This window comes from Arvicola amphibius, chromosome 15, assembly GCF_903992535.2.
Source record: "Arvicola amphibius chromosome 15, mArvAmp1.2, whole genome shotgun sequence".
Taxonomy (NCBI): Eukaryota; Metazoa; Chordata; class Mammalia; order Rodentia; family Cricetidae; genus Arvicola; species Arvicola amphibius.
In genome coordinates, this window is record NC_052061.1 from 5,867,385 (window position 1) to 5,886,923 (window position 19,539).

General features: G+C 47.4%; 1 protein-coding gene across 3 annotated transcripts in view; it reads right to left on the bottom strand.

The window, feature by feature from the left end:
- Gnao1 (G protein subunit alpha o1) overlaps positions 1-19,539 on the bottom strand; it is a 147,610-nt gene that overhangs the window by 63,660 nt on the left and 64,411 nt on the right. For all 3 annotated transcript variants that reach the window (XM_038313242.1, XM_038313241.1, XM_038313240.2), the window contains exon 3: positions 2,492-2,633. In XM_038313242.1, coding sequence (XP_038169170.1) covers positions 2,492-2,633 — 142 coding nt within the window. The remainder of the gene's footprint in view (positions 1-2,491; positions 2,634-19,539) is intronic.

Sequence of the window (19,539 nt, forward strand, 5' to 3'; positions counted from 1 at the left end):
ACCAAAGCCATCCATTCTTCTTGTCACTATTCCTCCCCGTGCTCCTGCATTTCAGATTGCTCACCTGACCCCACATCTCTACTGTCACAGACTCCAGATCTGTTCCCCACTTTAGCCTCTCTTCGATGAGGCCATCCTAAGGCAGCCATCAGGAGTGTCTAAAATTTCACTTTACCCCATCCCTTTCTAACACATCTATCCACGGTTGCTTCCTGTCAGAACTCATTGGCTACCTTCCAGGCTTACCAAATCTGACTTACCTACACTGGTTGGCTGCTTCAGCCATGCCCCTCTGCCACAAATGGGGACCTTTCAAACTATACCTAGACATCAATCACTGTAGTCTTTCCTTCCCCTAAGGAGATTCCTTTGACTATCTCAAGAAAATGAGGTCACCTAGATAGATATAGGGGAAAAAGGCAAACTAGAAACTGAGGCAGCTGTACTATAACAGGATATCACATGACCACCCAAGACCACCGGGGATACTATGGCTGATCAAGAGGACCACTAAATGTTCTTTGCCTCATTAAGATGGCATCTCCATATCATTAACGTCATAAAATTGCCTATTCCTAATATGCAGGTGCCACCATGCCACATATGGAAAGCCCCAAATAAGGACATAACCAGGAGAAAACTGACTGGGAAATCCCACCCCATTCTCTGCCCATAACCCTGCCATTCATTTCAAGAACAATTCTTCCCTCCATTAAGATTCACCATAAGCAGAGCAATCCAAAACTCGACAGGACAGCATGACTTATTAAGAGGCCTGCATTCACACCCTGAGTCCTGCAATAACTGTTCTTCCAGTTGCTCTCTTTGTCCACCTATCTCTGAATTCTTTCTCTGACAGTGCTGGGAACCGGGGAACATCAAGTGACGTTCTCAATCTGGTCCCTCCATCTTTGAAACCTACCCAGCCTTGACCACAGGTAACAGAAGGGCCATGCTCAAGTCCCATCTTCCTAAGATGACCAGCTCCTCAACCTTCATCATCAAGCCACTGAACCTCTGCGGCACTTCACACGAGGACACACGGGTAGTGTACATCTGGCCATTGCATCACAAAATTCCAGGCACTGCCTTTTCCTTAGAATGGGGAAAGTCAGAATATAATTCTATTCAAGGGATGATTTTTGATGACCTACTATGTTCTGATAGAATAAACACAGGAGGGAGCAGGGGCTCAGCAGGCGACGACTCCTTCCACGCTGCCTTTGCTGTCCGTGAAGATGAGTGCAACACCGCATTCATCTCCTCGCTGTGCTCCAGTTCCCCGCGGCCCCAACAGTTCTTTCTGATCATCACTTTCTCTGAGCACTGTTCCTTGGCATGGAGAATGCTGTCTGGAACATGACTGAAAAACCAGAGGCACCCCTGTTCCCCTTCTGCTCTCCATGTGCCCGTGCTCTCCTGCTAGAGAAGAACATGCAATACCCTGTCAGCTTCCTGGCCTGCCTCTGGGGAGGGCAGACAGAGAAAGGGGGAGGTCTGTCGGGTCTCTGCTGCCCACCCTAGGCAGCCACCCTGTCAGCCACCCATTACTCTGGGTGGAAGTGTCAACGTTAGCTGAGGTGACTCTGCCCCATGAAATTAGGATTTGTGCATAACATACTAAATTTTACATGTAAAGTTATCTGTCAGAGATAATTTGTCAGACCCTGAGAAGGCTAGGACAGCTTTCATCTGTGAGGCAGGAAACGTGTATCAGACAGTGACGTCATCACAGACACTCAGAGGGTCCAATGTGGCCCCACTGTGCTGAGGTCTCTAGCTGCTCCCCTTGGTCTGTGGGTGGGGACCAAGTCTAGTTTTTGGGCAGAATTTTCAGGTTGTTTTCACACCTCCTTCCCTCCCTCCCTCCTTTCATTAAGCTTTTCCACAGCGGTTGTGGTTCAGCCGTGCAGTGGGTGCAAACATCTGCAAACAAGAGCCCTTCACACGCTTCTAAGGAAACAGTCCTCGAGTCAGAATGCCGACTCTGCAGGAAGGAGGGCCTCACAGCTCCCAGGAGAGGCAGAAGCACACCTCTGGTGTGAGGAATGAGGGGCAATCCAAATGGCTGCTTCCCTCCTACAAGGTAAGGACAGCTCTCCTCAGTAGGAAGATGGCACCTAGCGAAGGGGGCTTTGTTCAATAACTATTCTGCTATCAAGTTCATTGTTCAGGGCAGGTGTTGAATCAGGCTGTGCTGGTTCAACTGAAAACATTCTCTCCTCTTCGTCATCTACAGAACAGATCAGGGATTTTTTGAGGGGAGGGCACTTTTGTTTGTTGATGACTTTCTGGAGAGAAATGGAGAAGCCCCTGAATTTGCCAGGGATTGGGAAAATGGCTTAGGATGGTGACTACTGCCTACCTTCCCACCCCGCCCCCCGACCCACACACAGAGGACAAGCTCTCCCGGTCCCAGCTGGCACTGTCGGGAGGAGGGAGAACCACAAAGGCTTCTTCCCTGTGCCTATGGCTGCAGAGACTTGCTTACCTTTCTCTCCTTATCACCATACTCCACGCCCAAAGTATCCATGGCCCGGACAATGGCTGCCAGAGACTGGATGGTGTTGCTGTAGACAACAGGCTTGTACTGCTTTACGTCTTCTCCAGAGAAGCCATCTTCATGGATGATCCTGGAGGAAAACCACAAATCACACCTGGTGAACAGTGTCCTCAGTCACATGGACAACACAGGGCAAGCCCCGCTTCCCAGGGGAAAACTGGGAGAACCAAGTCCTGTGGGGATGCTGGAGTTGCCCTATCGGGGCTGTATAATTTAGAAATCAAAAAGAAGCAAAAACCCCACTTATTTGAGCTACTGGACAATAATAACCTGAGATATAAACCACTGAAAACATTATAGCCTTCAATTCAGTATCCAGGGAAAGGAACGGGGTGGGGGTGGGGGCTGAAGCCAGCTGAGAACACTGCAACGGGAGCAGTGAGCACAACCACTCAGCATGCGCTTGCTGCTGCTGCTGACTTATATGCACTCAGAGAGTACTACTCAAGATTCCTGCAAGAATTCAGCAAATAAAAGATACAATCTCAATCTGTCAGTCAAGCTCCACGCTCTCCATTGGTGGGGACCAACCCAGCTACAGTGTACTGCTAGGTGAGGACTGTCTTCCAAGAGGAGCTGGCAGCCATACCCACAGATCACTCACAGTTCTTTTAATGAAGGTAGGGTGATGTGGGATTCCCCTTAGTATGCTGTGAATATGTTTTCTTACCATTGGTTAATAAAGAAGCTACTTTGGCCTATGGCAGGAAAACTAAACTGAATGCAGGGAGAAAGAAGGTGGAGTCAGGGAGATGCCATGTAGCTGCCAAAGGAGAAGGATGCCAGACCCTTACTGGTAAGCCACAGCCTTGTGGTGATACACAGATTAGTGGGAATGGGTTAATTTAAGATATAAGAGCTTGCTAGGAATATGCCTGAGTCATCGGCCAAACAGTGCTGTAATTAATATAGTTTTTGTGTGATTATACGGGTCTGGGTGGCTGGGAAATTAAAATGCAGTCTCCATTTACAGTAAGGCGATGCCTTGCTGCGGGACAATGGTTTTACTCTGTAAAGATTTGTTTCTTGTACTTGTTTAATAAAATGCTGATTGGCCAGTAGCCAGGTGGAAAGTATAGGCAGGGCCACCAGGCAGGAAGTAGAGGTGGGGCCTTGAGAACAGGAGAATTCTGGGAAGAGGAAAGCTCACTCTGCAGTCATCATCCAGACACAGAGGAAGCAAGACATGTGGCTAACACAGACAAGAATTATGGGCTAATATAAGAGTTAATAAGAAGCCTGAGCTAATAGGCCAATCAGTTTATGATTAATGTGGACCTCTGTATGTCTTTGGGGCTGAAAGGCTGTAGGACCGGGTGGGACAGAAACCTTAGTCAAGAATGCCTGGCTTAAATGAACAATTACCCTAGTCCAGGCACATGTAAGATACCATCAGAAGAAACACCAGCAGAGGGCATGTCCCTACTCTTCCACAGCTGGTATTAGCCAGAGTCACCCTGTTCTGTTGACAGAGTCCACACAGGGGACAGATCAGAGGCCGTGTGACACCTTCTGGCAGTATATGACACAAGCTCATAGCTAGCAAGAATCCTGGAAAGAGGAAATCACATCCAAATGGCAAGAATAAGCATAAATAGAAGAAAAAGAAGACAAGTTTTAAGGACAACATTGGAGGATATTTGTGCTTTGATAGACGGTGTGAACCATTTTAAGGCCACATTTCCAGAATAGGAATTAATAACACACGTAACACACACAGGATTTAGCATGAGAGCTGAGCTTTCCTTCTACTTCACCAAGGCCCCTGTATGTGCCTTCATTACCTTCTTTCTGTCATGGAGAACACCACAGACAAATATCTTGAAAACAGCTTTATTGAGATTAATTTCATATACTACACAGTCTGCTTGCCTAAACCATGGAGCTCAATATTTATTTTAGCAAATTCACAAGACTGGACAACCATAACTACATTCTAACTGTAGAATGGTTATTTTTCCCTTCACAAAAGTAGCCCTGTACCCATTACCAATCACTTTGCATGCCCACTGCATTCCTAAACCATCACTAAACTATGCTGTTTCTATAAATTTGCCTAGTTTGGGTTGTCTATATAAATGAAATTATATGATACATTTGTGTGTTTGTGGCTGGTTCTTTCATTTAGCAAGTCTTTTCAAGGTATACCCATGTTATAGCGTGTTGTGGGCATACCCTGTTCCTTTAATAATATTCTTTTGCATGGGTGTACTACTATTTAGTATTCCAGTTACCAGTTGATAGTAACTCCTGAGGCAGAGTGAGAGTTAGTGCTGGCTATGGTCTCCATTCTGAGTTTCTCCAAGAAGCAGAGCAGAATGACTCTGTTGACATCTTGTGGGTTTGATTAGTGATAAGATTTTATAAATCTTCTTTTTATTTGAAGAGATTTATTTTATTTTATGAGTATTTGCCTGCAAGAGTGTAAGAGCACCACATGTATGTCTACTGCCCCCACAGGCCAGAAGACAGTGTCAGCTCCCTTGGAACCGGAGTGCCAGAAGAGAAACCATTCTTAGCTCCTGAGCCATCTTCGTACTCTTGCAAAGTCCTCTTGATGGAGAATATAGTAAAAAAACTACAGGTTTGTGACCCCAGGGAGTCCCACAGGGAAACACGAGCTCTCTGCACTAAGGCAGAGAAGTGAGGAGAACAAAGGAAAACAGTGTGCTCCACCAGTGGACAGCAGGCACCAGGCAGCACAGCACAGGCTGGGGGAGCCAGGCTGCCACAGGGGCTCATGGGTTGCAGAGATCAGGGTCACCCCTCCAAAGTCAAGGCAGCTGGAGCCGAGAGAAAACTGCAGAGAAAGAGCTCTTGGCATCTGTGTGGGGTTCCTGGGGGTCTCTGGCTGAACAGCTGAGACTCCATAACTCACAAAGAAGAGCATCAGAGAAGGAATGAGCTTCAGTGGCTCGGAGGTTGAACATTTGCCAGCACACCCTCAAACCAGGAGATTAACCTCCAAAATGCCAGAGTAGAGTTCCTGGGGATACTGGAGCTTTCAGCGGAGATGCTAGAGGCCACAGCAACTAGGTTAAGACAGCCTTATGGCTCCCCAGGCCCTCCCGACAGTGCTAGAAAGCAGGTCTGAGAAATGCAGCTGCCCACACTAACTTAGCTACTGCCAAAGAATAACAGAATAAAGGCACCAGTCTTTCAGAGAGGATGGCAAAATCTAGATGCTCAGCAGAGGAATGTGCATGGTGCTGCCTTCCAGTGGGAAAACCCTGGCTCTGCAGACAAGCAGGAAGGTGTGGCTCATGTGGCTCACAACCAAGAGAAGCATTAGCTAACTCAAGTAGATGCGGAAGTGATACGGATGTCAGAATTCACACATGGTATTGTAAAAACAGCCACTTTACATATTTTCAAGACATCAAAGGAAATTGTGAGTATAATTTAGAAAGAAATGAAGGTACAGAAAATGAACAATAGCTGAAATAAAAGTACTAGGTGAAATTAACGGCAGGCAGATCAGACATGCAGAAGATTGACAAACCTGAAGACGAAGCAACAAAGACTACTCAAATGGAGGCAAAAAGAGAAAAGGGCTGAAAACTCCTCATAACACACAAATACACACAAAACTTCTGGCAAAGCAAAGGATGGGGGCATGTAGAAAGGTGCTTGTGGAAAAGTGGCCCATGCTCAAACAAGCGTGTGATATACACATGGGCATTTCAGAGCAAACAAACATCTTGCAGTCTCATATACAGCCAAGATCTAATTCTTTATGAATAAACATAAATAAACATGTCTATATTATTAATATGCAAATTTGTTTTATTTAACAGATGGTCAAATTATATGATTTAACTTTAAACTTTTAAAATGACTTATTGGCATTAAGAGTTTCATTTGTCTACTTATTTTATATAACTACACACCTGGGATCACATCAAAATTTCTCTGACAAAGAGGTAGCATGGGGAAACATTGGGGAACACTTCTTTAAGACTTCCCTGCTGGCTAAGGGGTGTCTTTGCCAACAGGGTCTGAACTATCATTTGCCACATTAATCTTTACACTCATCACTGAGGCAGGAAGGCTAGGTTTTCATTATATCTGTCTGACAGGAGAAACTGAGGCTGAGAGAGAGTAAGTCACTAGCCTCGTCTCTCTCAACAAATCCATGACAGAACTAAGGCCAGAACCCAAGTCTCCAAGCTACCAGTCCTTCTGACCACATATGGTCCACTCCCAGAACATGTGAATTATTATATGCTATCAAGTATCAGCCTGTGTCTAGTGTGACCCAAAAGAAAAGTGGAGAAATGAAGCAATTAGGGGCAAATGTTCAAGTCATGACTATTATTCCTATAACTTGTCACACAGGCAAATATTAGCTTAAATTGGGCTTTCCGGGCTAAAGTTTCATCACATCCCCGACTAAACAGTCATGTGACCCGCTTAGACAATAATGCATTGTGGTCCACAATGGACAGCAGGGACAGCAGGGAAAGTGTCGCTCGTAATCCCGACTCCAGCACCAGGCTCTGGAGGGCAAAGCTTCTCCATGACATTTTCTCACGCAGCCTCTCTCTTCCACCACTTTCTGAGCTCAGGATGACATCTTTGATATCAAATAAAGCCCCTTATTTTCTATTTCCTTGTATCATTCCAGAGAGCAGAGCAGCCATGGCAGTAGCTCTGATGACAGCCAGGCCTGATCCAGCGCCACCTCTGCCGCTGACGACCTGTGTACAACCCAGGTAAATGACTTAACTGCCCAGTCTTGGTCTCCTCATTGGCAAGTTGTTCTGGGAAATCAGACAGGTACAGTAGAACAGGGCTGTAATGCCAATCCAACTGGAGGAAGCAGAAGGATCAGGAATTCAAGGTCAGCCTTGACTACCAGAAACCCTGTTTCAAAACACCAAACAAAACACCTAAGAGAAAGAGAGACTACAGTGAAGAGACTGGGAAAGGCAGCCAGTGGGAATAGCAGTCTTATTCTGAAGTCAACCTCCAAATACAGTTTCTTTGGTTTCTGGCACAGGGGCTGCCTGTGGTTCAGAGTTGGCCCCCAATATTAAGTGCTTTACCTGATGTATTCCTTCTAATCTTCGAAGAAGCTCCGGGCTTGATAAAAATCACCAGCTCCTCTTTACAGTTGGGGAGACAGGCCCAGTGAGATCAAGCCACTTCCCCAGGTCATATGGCTGGTGAGTAGCATCTAAGGTCTTGCTGGCGAAAGGCAGGGCAGCTTCCCTCACCTCCAGGTTCCAGAGGTCCCAGATTGTAAACACATGCACACATATACACATGAGGACTGCAGTACCTGTCTAATGTTCTGAGGGCCTGGAAATGAGGGGGGATCCTGAGAGTTCTCAGAGGTATACTCCCAGGGTAGTTTAGTCACATGGATGGCTCAGACCTGGGTCCTAGAGGTAGCAAGATTAGGGATGGGAAGGCAGAAGAAAGTCCATGTACTGCAGAAGCCTTAGACAGAACTGCCAAGACAATGTACAGAATTGACTCCAATGCTATCCCTACTGATAAGACTGACTCAAGCCACAATATTCTTTATTTTGTGCATAATCTAATGTGACTTGAACTTCTATCACTCATCCAAATCATGATTGAAATGTCTTATAACTTGATAACGATAATTTGAGATCACCTCTCAGCGTATTTGTTTGCTATCTTGCTTCAGCCATCTCTCCTCTCCCTTTCCACAGTTCCAGACACAGAGACAGCAAAGCGGAAATATCACTACATGAGCGGCGTGTACACAGACGCACACAACATATCCCACAAGGAGCTCACAGGTGAGTCTGCACGTGTGAAGACACACGTGTGTGCCTGTGTGCACTGGGATAGGGATCTACCAGATTTTTTTTATACCTGCAGAGCCAGGGCATCAAATTTAAGCCAAGTTATTTCTCACTGTGCACACCTAAAACCCAGGGACTCTGAGAGGATGTCCTGGGTCACCAAGCCAGAAGAACCAGACAAGGCTGACTATTCAACTATGGACAACACTGCTCAGTAGGTGATGGAGGGAGAGGGATGGTACAGGGTCGCTGACCACAGCAGGTGACCAATTTCTGGGAAGAGGCAGTCAGTAGTGGACCCTTGCCCTCCCCACACCAACTCTCTCTGCTACCTTAGGGATCCTGCAGGAGGCCCAGACCTGGCTCTCTCTGTTCTCAGCGATTCTCCCAGGGTGGGGCTGCTTTTAGCTGCAGGAAGACTGCTGGGCATAGAGGCCTTATATGGTCACAGAATCATAGGCTTGGGAGCAGGAAGGGACCTCACACAATCATCTGGGCAGGCAGCCTTTCTCTGAATTATGGGCCCCCTTGAGACTGTGACAAATGCACCAGCACAGGTTTTCCTTAATTTCTGGAGAGTTGTGAACACCTGTCATAAGCGTCAGGGACATAGCTCCATCACTAGACTGGACCCAGGGTTCCTTTACCCTGCCATGTCTCACCATTCTCTGCCACAACCCTTGAATGATTTAGACTGAAGGGTGGTGGTGCCAGGCATTAGCTGTGTTGGAACAATTTCCCGTAACTGCTGGCTGTCAACTTTTCTCGCTGAGCTGCAGTCAGGACTAAAAGAGCAGCTAGCTGCATGGAAGGAGAGCATCAGCTATTGTGATTGCTGGCACATCTGGCACACAGGGGCTGTCCTGGTGCTGTCCTCCAGAAGAATAAGGCATGTAGGTGGTTCTAAGAGGAGGGCACCAATGAGGCACACCTCTGAGTGTATCTGTGAGGGCATTTCCTGAAAGGTTAGCTGAGCAGAAGACACACCCTGAAGGTAAGTGGCAACATCCCGTGAGTTAGGGTCTTGGATGAATTAAAAAGGGAAAAAAAAAGATGAAAGTCAGCTGACCATTCCATTTCCCTTTCTCTGCTTCCTGGTTGGCCACCAAAGACCAAGGCACTTCCTCTGCCAGGCCTTCCTCACCATGATGAACTGCACTGCTGTCAACGAAGTAAAATAAGCCTTCTCCTTTAAAACTGCCTTGTCTGGTATTTGGTCAGTCATGAGAATTAACTCATAGAGGTGAGCCCTGGAGGACCTCCACCTGCCAGGAAGAAGAAAAGGAAGGGCTGAGGAACTCCAGTGGGCAAGGGAGATGGGCAGGCGTGGTGACTCTGCTTGTTCTGAATATCTTGGGAGAACTTAGGGTTGGTGACCCTGACTTCCCATTTTGGCCATCTTAATGACATTCAGGTGTCTGAACAGGGGTGGACTTCACAGGACACTTGTCTGGGACCTGTTTGTTTCGGTGATAACTGATAATTGTGTCCAGTCACAGTTGGCCTCACTGACCCAATGAGCAGTGGGAATGAGATTCTGGAGCCATGGACTTCCCTATTTGGTGAGAAACAATCGTGGCCTCATAGAACACATGTGTAATCAAACAGTCAACAGGAAGCCCTTGCATGTATGGGCTCCACAGAACTCATTAGAACACTGAAAATACCAGGCATGGTATGGTGGTGTCCTCTGCAGCACACGTATAAAACTGTAGGTGTATACTGAGGGAGCGGGCATGGAAGCTGCGGAGAGGCTGGAGCAGCCACCACTTCTGGTGGTAGCATTCACTGTTCTGTTACTGTCTTCTTTCTGTTTGCCTCATTCTTAAAATGTGCATTGGTATCTAAAGGAATGGATTGCTTTATTTTTTAAAGATTTATTATTCTTATGTTTGTGTGTATACGCGCGTACCACAGCGCACATGTGGAGCTCAGAGGACAACATAGAGGGGCAGTTTCTTCCTTCCACCTTATGTACATTCCAGGCATTAACTTAGCTCTCCAGGATTTTGGTGCCTTTACCCGCTGAGTCATCTTGCTGACCTGTAATAGATTACTTTTCAATGGGAACAGATATTTCACGTTTAACACGGTGACCATGCTGACAGGGACAGGCGCAGAAGGGTAAAGCGCTGTCAGCTGGGTCTCCTGATACCATTCACTGGGGTTTGGTTTGATGTGAGGTCCTACTGCATTGCCAGGCCCATGGGGCCAGTTCCCTGTCTTTTGGGGACTCAAACTAGATGTCAAAATAAGGATAATAATGAAAACATGTAGACAATAGTTAAAAACAAACTGGTGTCTTCCAGGGGCAGTGACAGGTATATGTATTAGCTATGTGGGCTGCCACACAGTAGCCATTGTCCTCACCCACAGAGATATTTTCTTGTCTCTCTTACAGCTAAGACTGGCCACATGACTAAAGGGGAATTTAGTCTTAGTCAAGCCACTAAGACTAACGGGGAATGTTTAGATATTGCTCTGACAAAGATGTTTTACTTCCTGGTCCCAAGATAAATGTCATTGTGATTACTTTTCTTATTGCCCATCTTCCTCTTTTCCACAGGGCTCGTCCCCTGCAGATATTCCCTGGCCTCCTGCCTTCATATTCAGTGCAAGGAGTCAATGAAGGAGCTGCAGCCATACCAAGGTCACGATGCTAAATGCCACCATTATGGGAGTGAAGATCAAAGAGGCACAGGAAGCCCATGATGACTGGTGAACTGACAATCAACCCTTGTAATGACAGAGTTCAAGTGTCAAGTGATGCCCTCTGCCTGAGCCACAGAAATGGTTCTACTCCAAGGCCACATGTGGGGAACTGTGACTTAGAGATAAGAGCCATGTCCATAGGGACACAGTTAGCTTGTGACAGCAGGGACAAAATCCCCAGAGGCCTTTCTATTGTGCTACAGGCCTCCGATGGCCCTGGAGCTGAGGATGATGGGAGATCCCGAGTGAGGAAAACATGAACTCATCTGCAAAACAAAGATTTTCTTGACTTGACAGTTCCAAGGTCGGTGTACTTACTTCCATGAATTTATTTCTTAGTTACTTTCATGGATTATCTGGGTCCCTACTATGTGCCAGACAAGATATCAACATTGGGGATTCAAGAGCAAGTCAACAAGCACAGTGTCTGCCTTCATGAAGCCTGCTTCTAGTAGGAGCTCTGTAGAAGCTCAACAGGAATCTCAAACCATAGAGATAAGAAGGAATGACAACCAGAAGGCTCATACTCTGTGCAGGGCCAGCCTACCTGGAGCAGTGCTGACAGAGGAGTGGCAGCTGGCTGGGCTGAGAGTAGTTTTCACAAATGCCAGGTCTCTGGGTGTTGGAGGGATCAATGCTGAATGGATAAGAGCAGTACATATGCTCCAGGTGGGATGGATTCATCAAGAATTCTTTCCTGAGTCTAGCTCAAACCTTCTCTACTATAGAAGGACTCTGCCGACTCTTAGGAAGAATGTGTATGAGAGCAAACTGACCCAGTGTGGGGAACATCACAAACTGCACCCAAATTTAGAGGTGCTGGTAGGAACCAGCAGAACAACTCGGAGCTAGGTACCACAGAAAGAAATTGTTCCATCTAAGACCCCTCTCTGTCTTGTCTCTGCTGGGTGTCCCTACTATAATTGTCTTCTGGTGTGTATACATACATGTATATACTCTTATGTGCATGTGGAGGCCAGAGGCCTCATGGATGTTTTCCTCTATCATTCTTCATCTTATGTTTTTGAGACCGAGTCTCTTACTGAGCCTGGAGCTTATCAATTAATTTACTTGGCTGGCTAGCTCTAAGGCCAGCTAGCTCTAAGGCTCTCTGGGTTTCCCTCTCCCCAGCACTGGGATCAGACATGCACCACTGCACCTGGCCCTTTACAGGTACTTGGGATCTGAACGCGGATCTTCATGCTTGTGTGGCAAGCGCTCTACTGGATGAACCATTTCTCCAGCCATCAACTGTCAGTGCCACTGCATTTGCTTTCCCTCGAGGACAGTGGAGTTGACCTGGCTGCCCAATTCAGGGACTGTTAAGAGTAAGGACTAAGATATCCCCATCAGACCCCAGGGTACAACATACAAGACTGGAGGGAAGGATGAGGGCTAAGAGCTTCTGGGAACCACCGAATTTCAAATCCTCTGGACTACAGCATGCACTCACTCCATAAACACATACTGAGTCCTGGTAAGATGTGCAGACACCAGCAGTGTGGATACAGGCAAGCTACCAACTTTCCTGGGGCGAGGTCTCTCTTCTATAAAATGGGGACATGGATGACAGAGTAGTAAATAATGTGTGGAGAGGGGCTGACATAGCAAGCAGTAGCTAAGATTAGCTAAAAGCTGCAGACAAACCAGTACCAATGCAAGGCTAGACCTCTAGTCCTGTCTCAGTAGCCATGAGACCCTTCCCATGCAAATGTCCTGGGGGTACCCTGTACTCTGGGGCAATGGGGAGAATCCAGAGTGACTGGAGCAGAGTGACTGGCAAAGAGCAGAGGGACAGGTCCGAAATGACAGCTGGTGACCAATCACCAATGGCTAACATGCTAGGTATATTTTGGATTTTAACTGCATGTTAAAACATGTTCACCTACTAAAATAAATGTTCATCTGAGCACTTCCCCAACCATCTCAACTCCCACCTGTGGAAGTGCTCCAATTCTAGAGCACTTTTAAATGGCAAGTCCCCTCCCCTCTTCGTTCCCTGACTTCCACAGCCCTGACTGAAGGTCTGTTCTTGGAACACTTATGGATTCCAACCCACACAGCTGAGCAAAAGAGAAGGAAGAGAGCGGCTACCAACCATCCTGCCACAGGGAGGAGCTATACCACAGGCTGGCACGTGTCCACATGCATAGCTGCTCCAAAACCAGCACTGCACTGTGGCTTCGTTTCACCATGAATACCGTGTTCACTTAAAAAAAAAAATCCTTTCTTTGAGACAGGGTCTGACTGTACAGCCTGGGCTGACCTCAAATCTGCAATTGTGCCACAGCCTCCGGAGTGCTGACATTTCAGGCATATGCTACCATGCCTGGCTGACAAGGATTTCTAGCACAGTCAGGTGCTAGGTAGAGAATATAGAAGGTAGAGCTGAGACTATATGGCTGAGCCTGACTTCAGGGCTACTGTTGAGTATTGATGTGTATGTGTGGGAAGGGGCTTACAGAGCATGGATAACAAACTCAATTCATCCTGGCCAGGCTTCCTCATGTAGTTTTGTGATACCCTGGAATCATCACTAGCTGTATGGAGTCCATCATCTGAATGGACCATGAATTATCATCCAACTCCACTAGAGTCCACTGAAGTTTGTTCTGGGATGTGACCCCTTGCTACTTTCAGATTTAGTTGCCAGGGGGAATGATTGCCATGCTTCTCCTAGGGAAGCAAAAGCAATAGAGCTTGTGTGCCGTTGACCTTTGGCCTCCCAACCTGGACTGTATGAAGTCTGAGTACAAATGGGACCCTTGGCAATTTTAAGAGATCAACGATCTAATTAAAACTTTACTGGCTAAATAGTAAATATGTATGGGATAAAAAATATTTAAAAACTAAAAAAGTCCCTTAGTAATTAGTACTATATAGAGAGCTTGACATGCTAATAGTAAAAAAAATATAGAATGAAGTTCTAGAATAAAAGCAATAGGCAAATCAATGCCCCAGAGGAGTGACTGGCACAAACAAGGGACATGTCCTGATGACAATGACTTGCAGAAATCTATTATAAAGATGCCATTTCTAATAAGATGCAACTCTAGCCAGAAGCAAAGATGTCAGCTGCCAGTTGTCACCAGACAGAGCCAGGGACAAGACTGGGACTTGCTGTGACTTCAGGGCAGAACCTTTGCTGCCCTGAAGTATAGGGAAACAACACAGATCTGTCCTTCCCCTGCGCTCCAGGTGGGATAGGGATGGGGTAAGGGGCAGCCCCTTTCATTCTTCTAGTGCAGCTGCAGGTCTGCACCTGGGGCCTCGGCCTTGCTGTAGAGATTGCAGACCTTGGACCTGAAGGCAGAAGCCACTGGGGTTCTGCACAACAGTCACTGACCAATTCACCATCAACCCCACGGGAAACAGAAGAACCCTTCAAAGGCCAGTGTCTTTAGCTTGGGCCTGAAGCTCCAAAGTCAAAGCTTTCTGGAACTCTGTGACACCTCTGGCCTCCTCACAATCCTCCACTTCCAGTCACAAGCAACAAACATTACATTGACGGCAGTAGCTCATACTCCAACCCAGAAGATCCAAGATCTAGTCTCGGCTCTGCCATGGAGCAGCTAACAAAGTTAGACAATTTACTGGAGCTCTGGGCTCATTTCCTGTGCACTGCCATTCCCTCAAGTCAGGGGTTGTCTTTGAAGCTTGTTGCGATAACTTCTTGGAGGTGCCCTGTGTCTCAGACTGATCCCATTCTATGGTTATGCCTGTGTCTATGTCTTTGCACATGCTGCCTTTGAGGAAGTAGTAGCTCTGGAAATGTGGAGATGCATGCAAGGCAAGCCTTGAAGGGGGATCTTGTGGACCAGAGTCTCTCTGCAACAGAGATGTGTCCACAGCTCTGCTCTAAAGGTCACATCCTCAGGCCCCACTCTTTCCCCCATGTCTCCCCTCCACAACACAAGTCCTCATCTGTATACCTAGTACTGCATATCTTTTGCTGCTTGGCATGCCAATATGAGCTCTATGAGGGTGGAGACACCCTCATTCCTGCTCACTGAGCACAGTTGCTGACTGAATACTGAATTTAATGGGCATGGGTCTCTAAAGTCTAAGGTGGCAATGCCGCACCCATCTGACTCCTCTCGGAAGTCAGCCCTTAAGTATGGAGCCAGGAAGGATGAAGCCCTCTCCTAGCTGCCCTCCACTGTGCATCCCTGTTCATCAGTCTCACCTCAGTGCTGAGTGGCTGTCCCCATCAAGACCCAAACTTTGCTGTCCTATTCTTGGTGCTGTTGCCTAGTTTCACTCTGCTCCCAGCTCCTGACACCTGGGTCCTTGTAGGGTATTTTAGGGTCAAGACAGAAGGACAGTGTTGCTATATTTTCTATGCTTGCTTCTGAAAATACCCAGAACTCTTTGAAACCTGACTGTAATTTTACTGGTCCTGTAGCAAGGAGATGACTGGAAGCTTTATAGATCTGAGCCCTTTCTAGTGTTTCATATAAATACAGAAATATTTTGGGAGGGGGTTCTTTTTTATTTTTTACTCATTTTGCATACCAACCACACAGTTCCCTCCCCTCTCTCCCTCACCCATTCACTCCCCAGAAAGGGTAAGGGTAAGGCCTCCCATGGGGAGTCAATGAAGCCTGGCACATCAAGTCCCACTGCATCAAGGCTGAGCAAGGCATCCCACTATAGGAAATGGGCTCTAAAAAGCCACCTCATGCACCAGGAATAGATCCTGGTCCATGGTCAGAGACCCCACAGACAGATCAAGCCACACAACAAGAGAGAAACTTCTTAAAGACAGAGCAGAGCTTAAGAGTGAGGCTAATTCTTTCCATATTGGTTTCATTGCCTATACCTAGGTAACATTCTTGGCTTCCCATTTGCCCCTGGGTAAGGAGCATCCCCTGGGTGGTTGTCAACGGCTGACATAGTGTAGTGCTTGGGCTGTGGCCTTTACTGAGTGTAATGTGCAACACTGGGGGCTGCACAGCCATTTCAGCCCATTTCATGGAAAATGCACAAGAGAGGCTGAGGCTTTGCTCCTCTGGCCCTCCTTTCCTGTCTAGATGTGCTTGAAAAGTCTGTTCCTGAATGAATTCTGCGTCACAGACAAGAGGTAAGAGATGGCGATAGCTCACTGTCCTCACTGACAAGGTTTTAATAAACTCACACTACCAAATACCTTCTTTTCAGACAAATGAGAAAGGTTGAGTCAGAACAGGTAGGTCTGGGGAGGGTTCCTGGGGGGCTGCTCTGACTCCTGTGCTCCTAACTAACTGTAGAGTGTGCTGTAGGTTACTCGCCACAGAAGATACCCACCAGCAAGCTTGAGCTTTGTGAATGACGAGCAAGGGCTGCAGCAGGCACCTATTGCTTTTTCTTGCTCAGCTTATTTTCCTCTTGGAAACAGAATTTCAACAGGAAAATAACTTTCATCCCTCACGCTTTATGGTCTCACCCACCCCTAGCAGAAGTGCCAAGGGTGAGTCCCTCGTTCTCTGTGGCTCAGCTTGTCAGCGCATACTTGGATCTAGACAAGCCTGAGGCTAGTAGGCTTAAGCCACTCCCTTATGTGTAAGCCACCACGCTTTAGACAAGTGGGGGTGGGTTTCAGTTATTAAATCAGGATTCTTTTGCCATTTTCTTGTGTGTACAGGTGTGGTATGCATGTGTACACATACATGTTTTGCTTGTGTGAGTAGTGTACACATGGAGGCCCAAGGTTGACACTGGTAATCATCCTTGATAACCCTTTCATGTTATTAACTGAGGCAGGGTCAGATCCAGAGCTCATCCATGCAGCTAGTCTCCTTAGCTACCTTGTTCTGGAAATCCCCTCGCTGGGCCTTCCCAGGTCTCATACCCACCTGGCATTTATGTGGGTTTTGGGGGTCCAAACTCTGGTCCTCACACTGCCATGGTTATATCTTAGTGAGGGTTCCTACTGCTGTGAAGGGAAACCATGATCACAGCAACTCTTATAAAGGAAAACACTTAATTGGAGCTGGCTTACAGTTCAGAGATTTAGTCCATTAGTGTCCTGGCAAGGAGCATGGCGGCATGTAGGCAGACACAGTGCTGGAGGGGAGCTGAGAGCGCCACATCCAGAGTGGCAGGCAGCAGGAAGGGAGACGCACTGTGCCTGGTTTGTGCTTCTGAAACCTCCAAGTCCATCCCCAGCGACACACTTCCTCTAACAAGGCTACACCTACTCCAGCAAGGACACACCTCCTAATAGTGCCACTCCCTGGTGACCAGGCATTCAAACCCATGAACCTCTGGGGCCATTCCTATTCAAACCACCACACAGCAAGTACTTCAACAATCAAGCCATCTCTCTGATTAGCAGTCAGAACTCTTGCTGGCAGTGAAGCTGCACATCCTTGGAAGTTTCCTTGAAACCTAGACTAGCCAAACAGATTCGCTAATCTGAAAGGTGGCGCCTGGTGACAGCATGCTTCTGAGGACTGTGACCCTGGAAGAAGGCATAACCTCCATCCCTACCTTACTACAGTGGCCTATGAGCAAGCTGCAGGAGACTTCCTCTTATAGGTGTTCAGGCACTAGCTGCTCCCAGACATTGTCCCTTTCCCCCACGACGCCGATCTCTAAAGACCTCAGCAATGTCCCTCTCCTTTCCCCTCCTATAAGGTAGATGGAGGCTTGTGGCCCTTTCCCTTCTAATGAGGACTTGCTTTTCCTCTGCTTACCATGTGGCTGGACAGGGACAGACACCAAGAACACCACACAGGCCTCCAGAGAGAGTGGGGAGGGAAAGTGTCCCTGGTCTTGGTCAGGGAACAGTTTGTAGATCTGCCACCAGGTCTAAGCATTGCCCTGGAAGGAAGTACACTTAAGTGTGCTGCCTTCAACCAAAGGGGTAAATGAAAAGAGCCTTTCTCAGCTCATGACCAGTACAGAACATGGCCAACAATACCAGTTACCCTGAACAGGAGCTCCTGGGAGAAGAAAAAATATCTTGTTTTCCCAATACCCTTGGGGGAAGTGTTTAACAAGTTCACTAAGAAGAAGTCTGATTGCTTATTTATTTCTGCAGTAATTAATCTTCCCCCAAATGCAAGGGCAATGGTCAGTTTCCATGCCAACTTTTGGAGGACAGAGGGCATGGCTATGCCCTACCCTACCTCTCAGAGGGCATAGTGTGAGCCACATTCTTCTGCTTGCTACACTGTTTGTTAGGCCTTTGAAAGAGAATAAGGAAGAGGCCCAGGTAAAGCTTTGTCTTGTTAGATAAACCAAAAGCAACACAGTCACAGATGGAGCAAAGCCCAGTCCCCACCCAGCCTTCCTTCACTTGCTGGTAGATGCCACTCTGGGCAGTGTGTTTAGTCACAGCCTCCTGGGTTTCCTACTCTGGCCTTTCTCAAGCAGAAGCTCCACATTAATAACCATTATGGTGTGGTCACGCCTAAAACAGAGAGTCCATAAAAATCACTTTGTGGGTTCCCACACTGATCTCCCTCTTGAGAGATATTCAAGGGGGGTGTATTCTGGCCCTCAAGGCAAAGCATGCCTTCCAGCTGCAGGGGTCACCCTACACAAGACCTTTTCAGACTGGTGTAGGAATTGGGGTTCAGTGGGTGTCCCCACTGTCAGCTGTGGGGACAACAGAAGGGTAGGTGGGCTTGGGCCCCCTCTCAGAGGCAGTTTACTTCTGGCCAGCTGCTGACATATGGTAGCACTGGGACTTTGATGACTACAGAGCCTACTGTCACATGGAAGACACATGTCACATGGAAGTCTGAGGAGGGCTGAGCTTCCATCCTGAGGCCTGTTCACTGTCAAACTCTACTGTGTGTTTCAGGGAGAGGTAAAAGGAAAAGATGCCACGTGCCCATTGTCCAGGTTCTCTCTTCTACCTGTTCAGTGGCCTGTTACCAAATTCCGGGACCCAGATCATGGACCACTTGAACCCAGGAGTAGCTGATGGCACTTCACACAAAGACCAAAGGGTTGTGTATAGGAGTGGCCTTGACTGTGAAATCCATTACAGTCAAGGAGAAGCACCAGCAGAGTTCTTGAGGCCAGACTGGGCAGTTTCTCTACCCAACTTCACAGTGAAACTTCTCTCCACCTGATCCCTCCACCCCCAAGTCTAGGGAGCTCCGACCCACCCCTGTGCTACGTCTCTTCCCAAGGGCTGTCCAGAGTGCTTTCCTGGACAAAGGGAGGATAACAGCTGGGTCTGCACCCCACGCAGCTCACAGTGCAATTTGGAGACCTCACCACTAAGTCTTACTTAAGGGCAAGGCCTAGAACTTCAGGAATATTACCACGAACCTCACAGAATGAGGCCATGCAGGCAGGGGTCAGCTCTGCTGTCTCTCGTGATGATGGAAACATGGTAAAAGGCCCGGCCGATGCAGCTGAGATAGCACATATGTCCTCTCACTGGAGAGAGAAATATGTCCCCTCACTGGAGGACATTATATGGCCTGAGAAGACATGTGAACAGTTAGAAGGCTCTGCACAGCTGGGTGTCCAGCCACTGTCCAC